This window comes from Dryobates pubescens, chromosome 22 (assembly GCF_014839835.1).
Source record: "Dryobates pubescens isolate bDryPub1 chromosome 22, bDryPub1.pri, whole genome shotgun sequence".
In the NCBI taxonomy this organism is placed as follows: domain Eukaryota; kingdom Metazoa; phylum Chordata; class Aves; order Piciformes; family Picidae; genus Dryobates; species Dryobates pubescens.
In genome coordinates, this window is record NC_071633.1 from 16,509,412 (window position 1) to 16,526,365 (window position 16,954).

Consider the following 16,954-nt stretch of genomic DNA (forward strand, 5'->3'; position numbering starts at 1 on the left):
CCTTCATCATCTGTGAGTAGCCAGCAGTGATATAAACCAATCATTACTACTCTTCCTTTTGATAATGAATAAAGAGATAAAGGCAAAAGCTTCCAGATTATCTGCATTGGTGATTTCACAAGCTCTTTGTTGCTGTTCTCTGTCCCTGTTCTAAATCACTTTCTGTAGTGGTTTATTTTCTGTTCAGCACTGTGGTTTTCTTACACAAGTAGTAGCTGCCTTACTGTTTGTCCTGTTCTGCAATGAGATGTCAGCAGTATCCTCCTACTGTGCTCTCCTGTTTAGACAACCTTTTAGCCTGCGCTAGGAGCAGCCCTTTGAATCTTCATAGGCTTGCATCTAGCTGATCCTCAGCTACTGTTCTGGCCTGATGTTAGTAGACTCTAGAACTAGTAGAGCCAGGCAGCTGTTCAGCTGTTTCTGAAGCAGCAAAGTACAGAGGTGGAGCCATGACTTCTACTCTCCAGCACTGTTGGCTTCTGCTGTATGGGATTCTTCTGCCAGCCCCCTGAGTTTTGGGCATGAACGTGTGCTAAAACAACCCTGCCCTGTGCTACTCTGTGTTCCTCTTTACTGCTCTCATCCTCAGCCCCTGAAGACAATTCCCAACAAAGTCCTGGGGCATGGATTGGATTTTCAGCTCTGTGCCTGTTTTATGTGTGCTTTTCTAAACATTTCCTGCAGGCTTTATTTGACAAGACTGCCTTCAGACCAGCAGGTTATCTGAATGCTAGCTGACAGAGTGAAGGTGGGAAAAGCCCTCTTCACTGAAGGTTTATGATAGGTCTATAGGTTCTACAGGCAGTCAACTGCCTCTGAAGACTTTTCATTCAGACAGGGCCACAGGGAACAGTCAGGAATGCTGTCCCCTCCCCCTCTACTCTGCCCTGGGGACACCTCATCTTGAGTTTTGGGCTCCCCAGTTGAAGAGGGACAGGAATCTGCTGGAGAGGGTCCAGCAGAGGGCAACGAGGAGGATTAGGGGTCTGGAGCACTGCCTGGTGAGGAGAGGCTGAGGGACCTGGGGCTTTTTAGTCTGGAGAAGAGAAGACATAGAGGGGATTTAATAGATGTTTATAAATATCTGAGTGCTGGGGGTCAGGAGGCTGGGGACAGGCTCTGCTCAGTTGCTCCCTGGGATAGGACAAGGAGCAATGGATGTAAGCTGCAGCACAGGAGGTTCCACCTCAACACATGGGAGAACTTCTTCACTGTAAGGTTCACAGAGCACTGGAACAGGCTTCCCAGAGAGGTTGTGGAGTCTCCTTCTCTGGAGACTTTCAAGACCCATCTGGATGTGTTCCTGTGTGACCTGAGCTAGATTGTATGGTCCTGCTCTGACAGGGGATTGGACTGTGTCCTCTTGTTCTGTAACAGGTTGTCTGGGAGAAAACCTGAGAGGGTAGAGAGATGCTAAAAGGGAAATGGAGACATCAGGGAAGCAAACAATGGAAAGGGCAGATGAGAGAAAACACAGCAACACTGCCTGATTAAAGGAGTTGACCATTCTGTCCCTTCTCCTTCCAGCAGTGTTCACTGTGTCCTTTACCATGCATTTAGCAGTGCCTAGCTACAATCCAGCTTTGAGTGACATTTTCAGGTGTGGTTTTGTCTGCCTCAGCTGAATGTTGCTCTTCCTGAAGCAGTCAGGACAGGACACAGTCTCAAGCTGTGCCAGGGGAGGTTTAGGCTGGATGTTAGAAAGAAATTCATCATAGAAAGAGAGATTGGCCATTGGGATGTGCTGCCCAGGGAGGTGGTGGAGTCACCATCCCTGGAGGTGTTTAGGAAGAGCCTGGATGAGGCACTTGGTGCCATGGTTGAGTTGATTAGATGGTGCTGGGTGATAGGTTGGACTGGATGATCTCGGAGGTCTTTTCCAAGCTGGTTAATTCTGCATTCTACTTGTTTGGAACTGGAACCATTCCCACATCGTTCCTGTGACTTCTTTCTGTATGAAGGGTGGCTGTGGCTTTGGCAAGCCATTCTTTGCAGGAGTTTGTGTCCTGCTCTACACCACATCAGTGAACCTATTCTGCTGAAAAATGACCTGGCAAAAATGCCTTCTTTTTTTTCCCCTTCCCTTTTTTTTAAGTGAACTCTGCCTGATTCAGTGTGAGGCCACACAAAGAGCTGCTGGCACAGCTTCAAAGTGGCCTGCCATGCTGCGGGAACAGAGAAGTGAAGGTCCAGGAGGATTTGCAGCTCAATGCAGCCTCCCCCCTGCACCCCATATACATCATGCTATGTAAGCATGGCCAACTCCTTTAAGCAGGCAGTGTTGCTGTGTGGTTTCTCTCATCTGTCCCATCTGCTCCTTCCATTGTTTGCTTCCCTGATGTCTACATTTTCCTCTCTACCCTCTCAGGTTTCCTCCACCTTTATGGAATCCACTGGCTGATATAGTATCATACTATCAGTCAGGGTTGGAAGGGACCACAAGGATCATCTAGTTCCAACCCCCCTGCCATGAGCAGGGACACCCCACACTAGATCAGGCTGGCCAGAGCCTCATCCAGCCTGGGCTTTAACACCTCCAGGGACAGCACCCCAACCACCTCCCTGGACAACCCATGCCATCCCATCCCTATGCAAATTTCATCAAACTCACTGGAAGTCCCTTATTCAAATAGCCCCTGCTACCCCTGGTGCTCTTTCCTGTGCTAAGCAGATGAGGACAGAAAAAGCCACCCCCAAAGCACCTATATTTGCATAAGCATTTTGCACAGTCATTTGTTAAAGCCTTGGTACTAAGCTTATCCAAACCAAAGCAAAGCACAATCCACTCTCCCAGAAGCTGATGGGAAGACTCCTGCAAATACAGCCCTTGATTTGCCTCCCATCCTTGTGTCCTGGCAATTGCAGGAAGGATCAGGTTCCACAGGCATAGCACAGAAAGGATAAAACAAACTCCAGAGCTGCTTCAGGTACAAGGTTCCCTTCCCACACTTCTTTTTACAGCTTGCTGCTGCTGCTGATAGGGGGTTTAAAACAACCTGTTCCTCCTCTGACATTTTGGTCTATGGACTATGCACAGCTAGAGAGCAAAGAGGAATTACTTGAAATAACATGCTATAACAACTGCTGCTCCGGAGAGGACACTAACAGCACTGGTGGTTTTGAGAGCTTCTAGTGGGGCCAATTCACATAAATAGAGCTGGAAACTTAACCCAAGCTTCCATCTTCTTACCTATTTCTATGCTTCACTTCCTTGCCTGCTTTTGCTTTAAGTTCCTTGTTTCTATTAATGTTTGCCCCTGCCTGGCCCTGTGTCTGCCAGCTCATAAAACCTCTGGTTAGTTAATACATTCCCAAGGTTGCTGGCCTCAATGAGCCTCTCTCTCTCTCTCTCTCTGTCCTAATCAAAGTATGGAGAAACCTCCCCACAGGTTATTTGCTGTACACTTGTGGCATCCCTTCAGCTCTCATCTCTGGCAGCTACCTTTTCTTAACCTCCCTGTCTGAATGTGAAAGAGGTGTAGTCCACTGCAGTTCAAGTCCTGCTTGCCATGACAGGCACATTTCTTTTGTTCCCTTTTTCTGTTTGTGCAGCTCTTAAAGATTTATTAGCCACAGACATGACAAAGGCCTGTGCAGGACAGCTGGCCATGATTCCTGCTGGTGCATTTCACCACCCCTAGGTCTTTATGCTTTCTTTAGCAATTCCCTGGCAATCATGGCAGAGGCTTCTGCTTTGTCATTAGGCTGTGGTGCAGAACCATTTCGTGCAGTGCCACCAGAACTGGAATGTGCCAGCTCCTGGCAAGCACTTTCCAAAGCTGCCACACAAACACAAGTGTGTATAATTGCAGAGGGATGTGCATCCTCAGTCTCTCACGGGTAACTATGCATTTATTCTCCCTAACAAATACTTCTTTTTCTCTCACTTGATATTTACATTCCCACAGCAGGATTAGATATTTTTTCCCCTTCCTGGATTTTGGTTAATGCCTTCTCATGGAATCAGAGAATTGTTAGGGTTGGAAGGGACCTCAAGGAGCAGCCAGTCCCAACCCCCCTGCCATGGCCAGGGACACCTCACACTACATCAGCTTGCTCAGAGCTACACCCAGCCTGGCCTTCAAACCTTCCAGGAATGAGGTTTCCACCACCTCCCTGGGCAACCTGTGCCAGTCTCTCACCACCCTCATGGGGAAGAACTTCTTCCTGACATCCAACCTGAACCTACCCACTTCTAGTTTTGTTCCATTCCCCCCATTCCTATCACTCCCATTTCTGAGGTTAAACAAATAATGATTCACCAGACTGGCTGACACCTGGAATGATTTAATCAGGCCATCCCTAATGGGAATGACACTGACTCACATTTCCACACGTAGGTGGGACTGGCAATTGTCTTTTCCCCCTAATTGTCTTGCTTTGCTAGTGAGAGATAGTTTTCTAGGTTATATCTGAAACCTGCTGATCATTAGAGGTACATTCTTTCCATGGATGTTTGTATTTATAGTCAGTGGAAACATCTAGGACACAATCTGACCTACAAACTTACATATGGAGCAGCAGCCTAGATAGAAAGAGCTGTACTTAAGTCTGAACTCTGAACCAGAGCTAAAGATGGCTCAATATGTACACATACAAAGGCAAAATGTGAAACAGGAATTCACATATTAGGGCAGGCAAGAGTTCTGGGGCTCCACACCCCCCATCCCTTAGGTGCTGTCTGATTGCTTGTCCCTGGAGGTGGGCAAGAGGGGATTGGATGTGGCACTTGGTGCCATGGTTTAGTAGCCAGGAGGTCTTGGGTGACAGGTTGGACTTGATGATCTCTGAGGTCTTTCCCAACCTTATTGATTCTGTGATTCTATGTAATGTTTTAATCAGATTTAGTGCACAGATGGGGAGGGGAAGACTTCAAATATTAGCATAAAAAGTTGGAATATTCCAAAGAGTTTAACTAAAAAAAAAAAATTCTATATGGAAAGGGAGAATATGATGAAGCACTGGTTAGGTTTTCATCCAGCTGTGCCTATAGCCTTTGTCCCTGCTTTTCTCTCTACCTGTCCTCTCATCCAAAAGGTGCTTAGGCCATGGTCCTCTTTCTGGCTATCTGCCTGGTCTTTCCCAAGAGATTGGCTTACTCCAGACCCTTGCAATTCAGCAATACTTGGTGATGTTAGTGAACAGAGCTGACCCTGGCTAAGCTGATGGCAGTGGCATGTCATGAGTTTGGCAGCAAAGATTTAACCCAATTAGTGTGACCTGACACACTTGCAATCTAGTACAGCCTGAAGTCTCAAAGCAACGGCCCCTGAAACCACCAGGGACTTAGCTGAAAACTAGAACCAAGCAGAACAGGACTGAATCAAACACAAAACCCCCTGTAGCTGTTTGACATAGCTTGTTAACTCACTCTTGCTTTGCTTGTTAGGGCACATCAGGTGAGATGCCCACACACTTCTAAAGAACAGAGCAGGGGGACACAACAGAGCTGAGAAGATCCTCTTCTGCATGTATATAGAAAGCATGGGGACAAAATGCAGTCTATGGGCTGACTGACCAGTAAGTAGTGAAGCTCCACAGCAGTGCAAAGCAGTGGCAAAGGTGATGTGAGGTAGCTGAAGAGATCCCTGCAGTGCAAAGCAGTGGCAAAGGTGATGTGAGGTACCTGAAGAGATCCCTGCAGTGCAAAGTGGTGGCAAAGGTGATGTGAGGTACCTGAAGAGATCCCTGCAGTGCAAATCAGTGGCAAAGGTGATGTGAGGTAGCTGAAGAGATCCCTGCAGTGCAAAGCAGTGGCAAAGGTGATGTGAGGTACCTGAAGAGATCCCTGCAGTGCAAAGTGGTGGCAAAGGTGATGTGAGGTAGCTGAAGAGATCCCTGCAGTGCAAAGTGGTGGCAAAGGTGATGTGAGGTAGCTGAAGAGATCCCTGCAGTGCAAAGCAGTGGCAAAGGTGATGTGAGGTAGCTGAAGAGATCCCTGCAATGCTCTGAGACATCTTGTGGGGCCAGCATTTGGCCTTAAACCCCACGTCTGCAAACCTCCTGCAGCAGCTTTTTTGTTCTGGTGATTTTGCAACATGCTACAAGGAAATCCTGGTGCAGCTTTCTTCCCCCCACCTATTTAGTATTCATAGAGCAGCCTTTAAAATCTTCTTCTCCCCTCCTTCAAATACCAAAGCAGCCTTTCCTTGCTCCATTAGCACCACCAGGTGCACTTGCATGGAACATTTGCACCTGTACTTCACTGCAGTTATCCTGAAAGTCACAGTGTTTATGCCTTGGAGGTCAAACAGATACAACATAAAGCAGGAAAAAGTCTCAAAGTATCTCACTTAAACAACCACAACAGACACAAACCAAAAGCAAAGCCAGCCAAACAAATCACCACAAAAAACCCAACCCAACCCAAACAAACTGCAGTTACATTGAAATTCACAGTGTTTATTCCTTGGAAGTCAAACAGGTGCAACATAAAGCGGGAGAAACTCTCAAAGTATCAAACCTCACTTAGCAAACCCAAACAAACTCCAAACCAGACAAACAAATCACCAAAGTAACACCCCCCAAACCCAAACAAACGGACAGACATCAAGCAAGCTCTGTGCCGTTGCTTTTGTCTGTAAAAGGTCCTGAAAGCTGCATGCAGAAACTTAGGCAATGTCACTCCTTAGCAGTCCAGGACCTCACTAGTGCAGGTTCTCAGCTCCAAATAAGGCTACACTATGTTCTTGCATGGATCCCATTCAGAAGCCTGTGCAATTTTGGGGCTTGTTTTGTCATTCTGTCAGTACCATCTTTCTGCTTTTGGCTCAGAGCAGGAACAGCTGTAGGAGATCACAACAAGTTCCACCTAGCTCTGTATCCCATCACAGACAGCAGCTGGCAGGGATGATGAAGTGGTACAAGGATGGAAAGATAAAGTAATACTTGCCCAAACTGAGCTCTCTCAGTCTCTAATGACATGCTTCAGAGGCTGCTTGATGAAAAAAGAAAAGAGGCAAAAGGTAGTGCCCTGTGCAGTGCCTGTTACCAGCTGCTGCCTTCACTTCCCAGTCTTATCAAAGCTTGGGAACTAAGCTGCTGGTTCTGCATCTTCTCTATTTTTGTCTCTTTTATGGTTGCTCACTACCACTGAGAAGCCCAAATGCCTCACTCATTCTATGCATGCTGCATCTCCAGTGGAAAAGCAGACTCAAAACTCTGGGATTTGCTGGTACTACTCTTATTGGTAGTCCCAAAGTCAGTCTTTCAGGTAAGACTCCTAACTAGCCTAGCCTGGGATCCTAGTGTTCAGGACAAACAACTACCTCCAGAAGTGCCTGGTGTGCAGGAAGGGAGAAGAATGAGAACAGCAGCATCTTTGAAGCAGTGATCTCTGACTGAAGTTTGGGATGTGGATACAGAGGTGGGGAATAGGTGTAGGAAAAACAAATCCTGAGGAGATTCATAACCACTTTTCAGAGGCAGATCTGAGAACAAGGCAGCTCCAGACAACGTTTTCACAGGCAACATAAAAGAGGCAAACCCAGAGGCAGCAGTGGGGAAGCAATCAGGATTCAGGCTCCCAAAAGACTTCCCAGCCCAAGGGAACAACTGGAGGGCTTGCTCCCTCTGCTGGAGCATCCTAATAGATCCACAGGAGACGTGGTGGTTTGACCCACTTGAAAGTCCACAGCAGATCTCTTGGACTAGGAAATGAAGTTTAAAGCAGGGTTGATTGCCGTTGCTGGCTTGCTATGACAGGGATTTCCTATAGGGCTGAACGTGTATGAGAGCATGCAGCTGAAGGCAGAGGGGAGAGAGCTATTTTGTTGCTTTTGTTCTGAGAGAAGGCAAAATCATAGAATCATTTAAGCTGGAAAAGACCTTTAAGATGTTTGAGTGCAACCATTAACCCCAGCACTGCCCCATGAAACATAGAACAGCTCCTGTGACATGACCTTTGCTCCAGGCCAGATCACTCACCATCATCCCTGGAGCCATGGGCAGAGAAAACCACCTGCCTGTTTGAACTGTATGTTCTTGTTGAGTACAGCCGGGCCTTAAATACTTCAGCTTACAGATAAACAGCCTATTCCCAGAGCAAAGAGAGAGTAACCTCTCCTGAAGCATCTTCAGACAAATACAAGGTCATCACTGTAGTTATTTAGTACTGGTGTTGGGTAATATCAATCCTGGTATCATGATACATGTTGACATCAAGCAACTGTGACTCAGGCACTCACTGGCACAGCTCTACTCTTGTTTGCAACAGAAAGAGGAGCCTCAGTCACGAACTCTCTCTTAAGAATTGTGGCCACCTTTGTGCCAGGAGACACCCCACAGGACTTGGGACACACTGTAGGATCTGGTACCTTGCAACTCAGCTTTCTGTCTGCTAAGTGAGAGTCTGGAGAGCCTTACCCCTCCATACCTTTTTATAACTTCGTGTACACCACTGTGGTGAGGAGTTGTCTCCTCCTGTACAGAACAGCCAACAGTTGGTACAAACACCTCCAGTGTTAGCTGAACCCTAAAATACTCAAAAGAGTGAAATATTTTTACTGTGGAGACCAGCTCCAGGGCAGGTAAGGCTGTGCTGGGCAAGGGGTCTGAAGCCAAGAGCCATCAAAAAGCTCTTTTGGGGGCTTTTTGAAGCTTGGCTGTGCCAGGGCCTGGCAGCTCATGGGTTGGCTGCTGAGAAAGAGGGGGGGTGGAACCAGCACCACCTGGAAAAAAATCTAATCACAGAATCACAGGATGTTAGAGGCCCTCTAAAGCTCATCCAGTCCAACCTCCCTGCCAGAGCAGGGTCACCTAGAGCAGATCACACAGGAACACATCCAGGTGGGGTTGGAATATCTCCAGAGAGGGAGACTCCACAGCCCCCCTGGGCAGCCTGTGCCAGGGCTCTGTCACCCTCACAGGGAAAACACTTTTCCTCCTGTTTCCATGGAACTTCCTCTGCCTCAGCTTCCACCACTGCCCCTTGTGCTGGCATTGGGCATCACCCAGCAGAGCCTGGCTCCAGCCTCTGGGCACTCACCCTGCACATCTTTATCAACATGAATGAGGTCACCTCTCAGGCTCCTCCTCTCCAAGCTAAGGAGCCCTCAGCTTCCTCAGGCTGTCCTCATAAGGAAGATCTTCCAACCCCCAGGTCCTTTTCCCCTTCGCTGCTCTCCAACAGGGCAGTCCCCAACCTATCCTGCTCCATGGGGTTTTGCTTTCTCAGGTGCAAGACTCTCCCCTTGCCCTTGTTGAATTTCATTCAGTTTTTCCCTGCTCAACTCTCAGCCTGTCCACGTCTGGCTGAATGGCAGCACAACCCTTCTGTGTCAGCCACTCCTTCCAGTTTGGTGTCATCAGCAAACTTGCTGACAATGGTCTCTGTGCCCTCAGCCAGGTTGTTGATGAATATATTGCATAGTACTGGTCCCACTACTGACTCCTGAGGGACCACACTCAATATAGGCCTCCAACTAGACTCCATCCAATTGACCACAACTCTCTGACTTCTCTCCTTCAACCAGTTCCCATCCACCTCACTCCCTGATCATCCAGACCACACTGCCTCAGTTTAGCTGTGAGGATGCTGTGGCAGACAGTGTCAAATGCTTTACTGAAATCAAGATAAACCACAGCCACTGCTCTACTGTCATCTATCCACCTGGTCATGTCCTCATCAAAGGCTATCAGCTTGGTCAAACGTGACTTGCCCTTGGTAAAACCACATTGACTACTCCTAATCAAGGTGTTAACACACCAAACAGCCATTGCCAGCTTCAGGGCAGGCAAGGCTGTGCTGGGCAAGGGATCTGAAACCCAAGAGAGAGATCAAAAAGCTCTTTTGGGGGGTTTTTGAAGCTGGGAAAAGGAGCTTGGCCGTGCCAGGGGCTGGCAGCTCATGGGCAGGCTGCTGAGCTAGAGTGTGAGGAACCAGCACCACCCACCTGTGTGGGCACAAAGAACACCACCCATGGTTGATCAGGCAGCGAGAAGCCTCTGGGAGGGCAGCACAGGGCAAGCAAACAGCGACTGTCTGTGCCGCAGATGTCGGCAGCTCGTTGGGCCCGGCGCTGAGCCTCTGCCAGTGCACAAGGGAAGTCCACTTGCCCGAGTGACCAGCTCCTGTGGGGTAAGTCTGCACTGGGGAGGGAAATGTCATAACCAAATTGGTTAGCAAAGGGCTCCTTTTGAGTCAGCTCCGCAGCTGGCACGGGCAGGGCGCGTGGGCAGGATGCGAGGTGCCGAAGTTCGCTGAAGGGGCGATGGTGGCTGCTCAGAGGGGGACTGTGCTCCCAGCACACACCAAAGTGCATATTGGTATCCAGGCCACAGGCTGTAAAATGCCACAGCCTTTCCCTGGCAACAGGGGGCAATGCTGACAAAGTTGGGGAGGGGTTTGGAACACAAGCCCTATGAGGGGAGGCTGAGGGAGCTGGGGTTGCTTAGCCTGGAGAAGAGGAGGCTCAGGAGAGACCTTCTTGCTCTCTACAACTACCTGAAGGGAGGTTGTAGCCAGGTGGGGGCTGGTCTCTTCTCCCAGGCACCCAGCACCAGAACAAGAAGACACAGTCTCAAGCTGCACCAGGGGAGGTTTAGGCTGGATGTTAGGAGGAAATTCTTCATAGAGAGAGTGATTGCCCATTGGAATGGGCTGCCCAGGGAGGTGGTGGAGTCACCATCATTGGAGGTGTTTAGGAGGAGACTTGATGGGGTGCTTGGTTGCATGGTTTAGTTGATTAGATGGTGTTGGATGATAGGTTGGATGCAAAGATCTTGAAGGTCTCTTCTAACCTGGTTTATTCTATTCTATGGATGTGTGCAGTGTGAGCAGGCTGGTGAAGCGATGGAGCTCAGGGAATGAAGTGAGTAGGTTGAGAAACATCAGGGAGAGTGAGAGGGAAATTGGTTACTTCCACAAACTAATCTCTACAAAGAGAGAATGGGAGTTAACTCTTAGTGGAGCAGAGGATCTGATAACCTCTCATCAGTAAGCCCCACTGCCTTCCTGTAGCAACCTGCAGGGGCAATGGGAACAGGTCTCTGCCTGTCGAAACAAGTGATACAAACGGAGCAAGCGTGCTCCTTTAACAAGCACACCACCCTTGCAGAACATGTATGGAGCTCTGCAGGAGGAGCAAGGCTCACAAGGGCTCACCAAGGCCAGAAGTGTCACCAAGGCTGACTTGCCTCAGGCCAGCCAGCAAAACTGAGCAGGGGGGTTAGAACTGGATGATCTTTGAGGTCCCTTCCGACCCTGACTACTCTGTGATTTGACTAAAACATCAGCTAGGCGCAAATGAATGGACCTGGGGGCCTCTCCAGTTTGAACAGCCTCTTATTTTCTTCTCTTTTTTTTTGGTCACCTCAGCAAACACCTTGCCCAGACCTTCTGCTGATCATCTTGCAAATCCCATGGAGGAAATGGAAGCCAAGTTCTGCAGCAGTGACAAAGAGGAAGCTTTCAAGAGAGAGCTACCATATTGCACAGGGGAAATAGACTTCACAGCTTCTGGGAAGAAACGTGGAAAGGTAGAACCCAGAAGAGCTTTCACACTCTTTTGACACTGTTGCTGCTGTTCAGCTGGTACTTCTCAGCATTAAGCATAGAGATTGTAACAGTGAGGGTCAAGGTGCCACAGCGTGAGGCACCACATTGTACTCAAGTAGGCTTCACACCTTCCTGAACGTGAAAGTGATTTAAAGCGAGGCCAGGAAACATTCACTTGTCCTGCACCAAGGTGCTACAAAGTACAATTCATCCCCAAACCAGAAAACACACAATCATATCCCCAGCTTCCTGCACTTTGCATCACTGGAACTGGATGATCTTTGAGGTCCCTTCCAACCCTGACAATTCTATGATTCACCTGGGTTTAACTTTTCTGCCTAAAATCAATCACTATGGATTGAAATAGTTTTAACTTATTGTTGAGCCATTTTAGGCCCTGCTTAAAACTTTCTCTCTCTGTTTTGCTAATAGACAGAGGCTGCCCCTAGACAGAGGCTGCCCCTAGACAGAGGCTGCCCCTAGACAGAGGCTGCCCCTAGACAGGCTCACCTCCTTCCTAGCCCATTGGATACCTTAGTATGAGAAGGAATTTCTGGGATCAGAAATCTGCCTTAAGATTTTGTTTCATCATAAAGCCTTAGGCACAAAGCCACAATACACACAAGCAGCAGCAAGAGATGCCTGCAAGACATCCTCAAAAGAAAAGAAAAAAGGCATTCAATCAGGTAAATGCTTCAGGTAGTGCAGAACCAAGAACCAAATCAGACATTTGTTGGCTTTGCCAGCTGCCCTGGAACTGAAGGCAGTTGGGGAACAGTAGCATTAAAGAAGAGAGTGACTTCATAGAATGGCTTGGGTTGGAAGGGACTTTAGAGATTGTCTACTCCAAGCTCCCTGGCCGTGGGCTGGAATACCTCTCAACTAGACTTGCCTGCTCAAGGCCTCATCCAGCCTGGCCTTGAATACCCCCAGGGAGGAGGCATCCCCAGCCTCTCCAGGCAGCCTATTCCAGAGCTCCACCACCCTCACAGTGAAGAAATTATTCTTAAGCTTCAATCTAAACCTACTCTCTACCTGCTTAAAACCATTCCCCCTTGTCCTATCACCAGACACCCTTATGAGCAGCCCTCCTGCAGCCTTCCTGTAGGATCCCTTCTGACATTGGAAGGCTACAACCCATGGAAATGATACAATTAGTGAGAGGACAATTCCACAGATGCCTTGCTAGATTCCTCCTAGTAGTTAGTCCTCTGTCAGGCCTTGTTCAAATGTGTGGGGTTTTTTTTTAACTAACCAAGCTGATGGTAAGTTTCCCTCTGCAACCACCACAGCAGGAGCAATCTCTCTGCTGTGTCCTACTGTCCCATCCTCATTCAGTGGTTCTTTGTTTTGTTTGTTGAAGTTTATCAAGGTCCTGAGTACCATCGATCCTGGCATTATATTCAAGGTGCTGCTCAACAAATGGAAGCTCCCTGCTCCCAATTTGGTTGTCTCTTTAGTAGGGGAAGAAGAAGACTTCCAGATGAAGCCTTGGCTCCGGGACACCTTAAAAAAAGGACTTATAAAGGCAGCTCAAAGCACAGGTCAGTGCTTTAGGCTTTAGAGGAGTTTATATTCCTGCTGAATGAATTCTCACACCTAGCATCCAGGGCTCTTTTAATGCCAGGGGACCTGCTCACGTGACTACTTTTGGAGGCTCTGAGCTCTGCTCTACAACCTGTATTTAAATAGCTTTGAGAATGTTGTCTGTTGTAGTAGAAATAGCAAAAATAAGTTATTTCAAACCAAATTCCTCCAGGCAACCATTCCTGAACTACAATAATCCCTGAGTTTACTCCCTGAGAGGTGACACTAGAGAGACAGCACAAGATGGGGCCAAATACACTGTCCCTCTATTGCAAAGCAATTCTTAGGAGAGCAGAGCAATTTGACTTCACCAAGAGTGAATTTAGGTCAGAAATAAGAATGCTTGTTTTCTCCATCCTCGCTCCTTAGCTGCCAGTCAAAATACACTCACAACAGCTTTTACTTTGTTTTCTTCAAATCTAAGAGCTGAGCAGGCTTTGTTAGTCGAATCAGAGGTCAGAGACTCTGGTTTAACCAAAGAGACTTTGGTAACAACTAACACAGACCCCGTCAGCTCACTTTCTGCCTGGCTGCTCACAAGAATGACAAGAGTAGTAGAAAGCATTTAAAACCATAAAGAAGGGTCTCCTCATGTTGAGGTGGAACCTCCAGTGTTCCAGATTAAACTCACTGGTCCTTGTCCTATCACTGGGCACCACCAAAAAGAGGCTGGCATCTTCACCTTGACCCCCACCCCTCAGATTTTTATAGACATGAATAAGATCCCTTCTCAAGACTAAACAGCCCCAGGTGTCTCAGTCTTTCTTCACAGGAGAGATGTTCAAGTCCCTTCATCATCCTTGTAGCTCTCCAGCAGACCCTGCCTCTCTTGAACTGGGGAGCCCAAAACTGGATACAGTATTCCAGGCATGGTCTTACCAGGGCAGGTTCAAGGGGGAGGAGAACCTCCCTAGGCCTGCTGGCCATACTGAAATCCAGCACTGCAAGCAATGCTCCCTGACACACAAACATGCTCAGTTATAATGAAACTCTCTGGAAGGTGTCCAGAGAAGGGCAACAAAGCTGGGGAGGGGTCTGGAGCACAGCCCTGTGAGGAGAGGCTGAGGGAGCTGGGGTTGCTTAGCCTGGAGAAGAGGAGGCTCAGGGGAGACCTTCTTGCTCTCTACAACTACCAGAAGGGAGGTTGTAGCCAGGTGGGGGTTGGTCTCTTCTCCCAGACCATCTGTGACAGAAGGAGAGGACACAGTCTCAAGCTGCACCAGGGAAGGTTTAGGCTGGATGTTAGGAAGGAATTCTTCCCAGAAAGAGAGATTGGTCATTGGGATGTGCTGCCTGGGGAGGTGGTGGAGTCACCATCCCTGGAAGTGTTTAAAAAGAGCATGGATGAGGCACTTGGTGCCATGGTTAATTGATTAGATGGTGTTGGGTGATAGGTTGGACTGGATGACCTCAAAGGTCTTTTCCAACCTGGTTAATTCTGTGTTCTGAAATCATCTGGGTTTTCAAACCAATTTCAGGTGCCTGGATCTTTACCAGCGCCCTGCGTGTGGGAATCGCCAGACACTTGGTGCAAGCAGTCCGAGATCATGCCCTGGCCAGCTCCTCCTCTGAAGTCAGAGTGATTGCCATAGGAATAACTTCACTCCAAAAAATCCAGCACAGAGGCATTCTGGACAGCACCAAGGTACTTTTCACTTATCCTGGCTCCTGAAACAGGACTGTTTAGGAGTAAGCTGCACCTTCACAACATCTGGGAAGTGGTAGGCAGAGCAAGGTTGAACTAACTTAAAAGTTGGGTTTAAAGTGTGTTGTGAGAGAAAACAGAAGCTCAGAGTAAGAAGATTTGTTAGACCCTAATGATTCCTGCCCTAGGTGATCTCTACAGGTTCCTCTCTACAACTGCCTAAAAGGAGGTTGGAGTGAGGTGGGGGCTAGTCTCTTCTCCCTAGTATCAGGTGATAGGATGAGAGGAAATGGCCTGAAATTGTGCCAGGGGAGGTTTAGGTTGGATATTTCTTTGCTGCAAGAGTGGTCAGGGATTGGAACAGGCTGCCAGGGAGATGGGAGTCCCCATCCCTGGAGGTGTTCAAAAAACCGTGTGAACATGGCACTTTGGGACACGGTTTAGTGGCCATGGCGGTCTTGGGCTCGATGATCTTAAAGGTCTCTTCCAATCAAAACAGTTCTATGATCCTGCTTTGCCAAGGGGGGTTGGACTCGATCTCGAAAGGTCCCTCCCCACCCCTACCATTCTACGATGCTGATTCCGTGCCCCGCGCACTTGTGCACTCGGCAGCAGTTCTGCGGCTCTCCAGCAGGTGGCAGCATTAGACACAGGCTCAGCCACTAGCGTCAGGACCAGCGCCAAGGGAAAGACATCCCCGGGAGTCATGGAATCAATAAGGTTACAAAAGACCTCAAAGATCATCAAGTCCAACCTGTCACCCAACACCTCATGACTAACTAAACCACGGCACCAAGTGCCACATCCAATCCCCTCTTGAACACCTCCAGAGATGCCTTTAGTGTCTCTCCCACCCCGCCTTGTCCACTTACTTCAGCAGCATTTACTCCAAACTATTTCAGAAATCACAGAATCATAGAATTGTCAGGGTTGGAAGGGACCTCAAGGATCACCTACTTCCAATCCCCTTGCCATGGCCAGGGACACCTCACACTACATCAGGCTGCTCAGAGCCACATCCAGCCTAGCCTTAAAAACCTCCAGGGGTGGGGCTTCTACCAAATACCATCAAAAGGGTATTTTCCAGCATGGAACACAAGCCAAAAATATTTCAAGACCCAGTTTTCTTAAGTAGTCACTGAATTGGTGTCTAACATGCAGAAATTTGCTCAACACACCAGACCAAAAATGCTAGCCAGGCAGGATTTCATCTTGTTATTATTGGGAGCTCTGGGGACTTCACAATCCAGGGCAAAGCAAGCGGTGTTCTTGGGAAACAAAACAAAACAAAGCAAACAAACAAACCAGCCATCCAAACACCAACATTAAAAACCTCTCCCAGCAAAACAGCTGCTGGAAATGTCAGGACAATTTGATGCTGGATTGACCTGGAGGTGGAGCAATGATTTAAATAGCACGACCTTCCTGTCAGTGAGCATACAGCCTGCCCTAAGCAGCGTATAACAGCAAAGTAGGTGTGTAGTGACAACGACTGACAATTCCTCTGGGCTGTTTTACTGCCCTGCAGATGCTAAGAAACAAATGACCAGTGCAGCCCTTTGAGCTCACTCCTAGTTCTTCTCTCAGCCTAGCAAGTAGCAGCTAACAGCTGGGAGATAGCCAGGACCACATCTGCAATCTGAAAAGTGTGGCCAGCAGGAGCAGGGAAAGCATTCTGCCCCTGTGCTCAGCACTGGTTAGGCCACACCTGGAGCCCTGTGTCCAGCTCTGGGCCTCTCAGTTTAGGAAAGAGGTTGAGTTGCTGGAAGGTGTCCAGAGAAGGGCAACAAAGCTGGGGAGGGGTCTGGAGCACAGCCCTGTGAGGAGAGGCTGAGGGAGCAGGGAGTGATTAGCCTGGAGAAGAGGAGGCTCAGGGGAGACCTTCTTGCCATCTACAAGTCCCTGAAGGGAGGTTGTAGCCAGGTAGGAGTTGGTCTCTTCTCCCAGGCAAGCAGCACCAGAACAAGAGGACACAGTCTCAAGCTGCACCAAGGGAGGTTTAGGCTGGTAGTTAGGAGGAAATTCTTCCCAGCAAGAGAGATTGGCCATTGGGATGTGCTGCCCAGAGAGGTGGTGGAGTCACCATCCCTGGAGGTGTTTAAGAAGAGCCTGGATGAGGCACTTAGTGCCATAGTTTAGTTGATTAGATGGTGTTGGGTGATAGGTTGGACTTGGTGATCTCAAAGGTCTTTTCCAATCTGGTTAATTCTATTCTATTGCCATTG

At 48.4% G+C, this 16,954-nt stretch overlaps 1 protein-coding gene across 1 annotated transcript in view; it reads left to right on the plus strand.

The window, feature by feature from the left end:
- The first annotated feature begins 11,361 nt into the window (after positions 1-11,361).
- The window catches only part of TRPM5 (transient receptor potential cation channel subfamily M member 5), a 41,920-nt gene continuing 36,327 nt past the window's right edge, over positions 11,362-16,954 (plus strand). The window contains exons 1-3 of the mRNA XM_054171704.1: positions 11,362-11,478; positions 12,861-13,041; positions 14,563-14,729. Of these exons, the coding sequence (XP_054027679.1) occupies positions 11,362-11,478; positions 12,861-13,041; positions 14,563-14,729 (465 nt within the window). The remainder of the gene's footprint in view (positions 11,479-12,860; positions 13,042-14,562; positions 14,730-16,954) is intronic.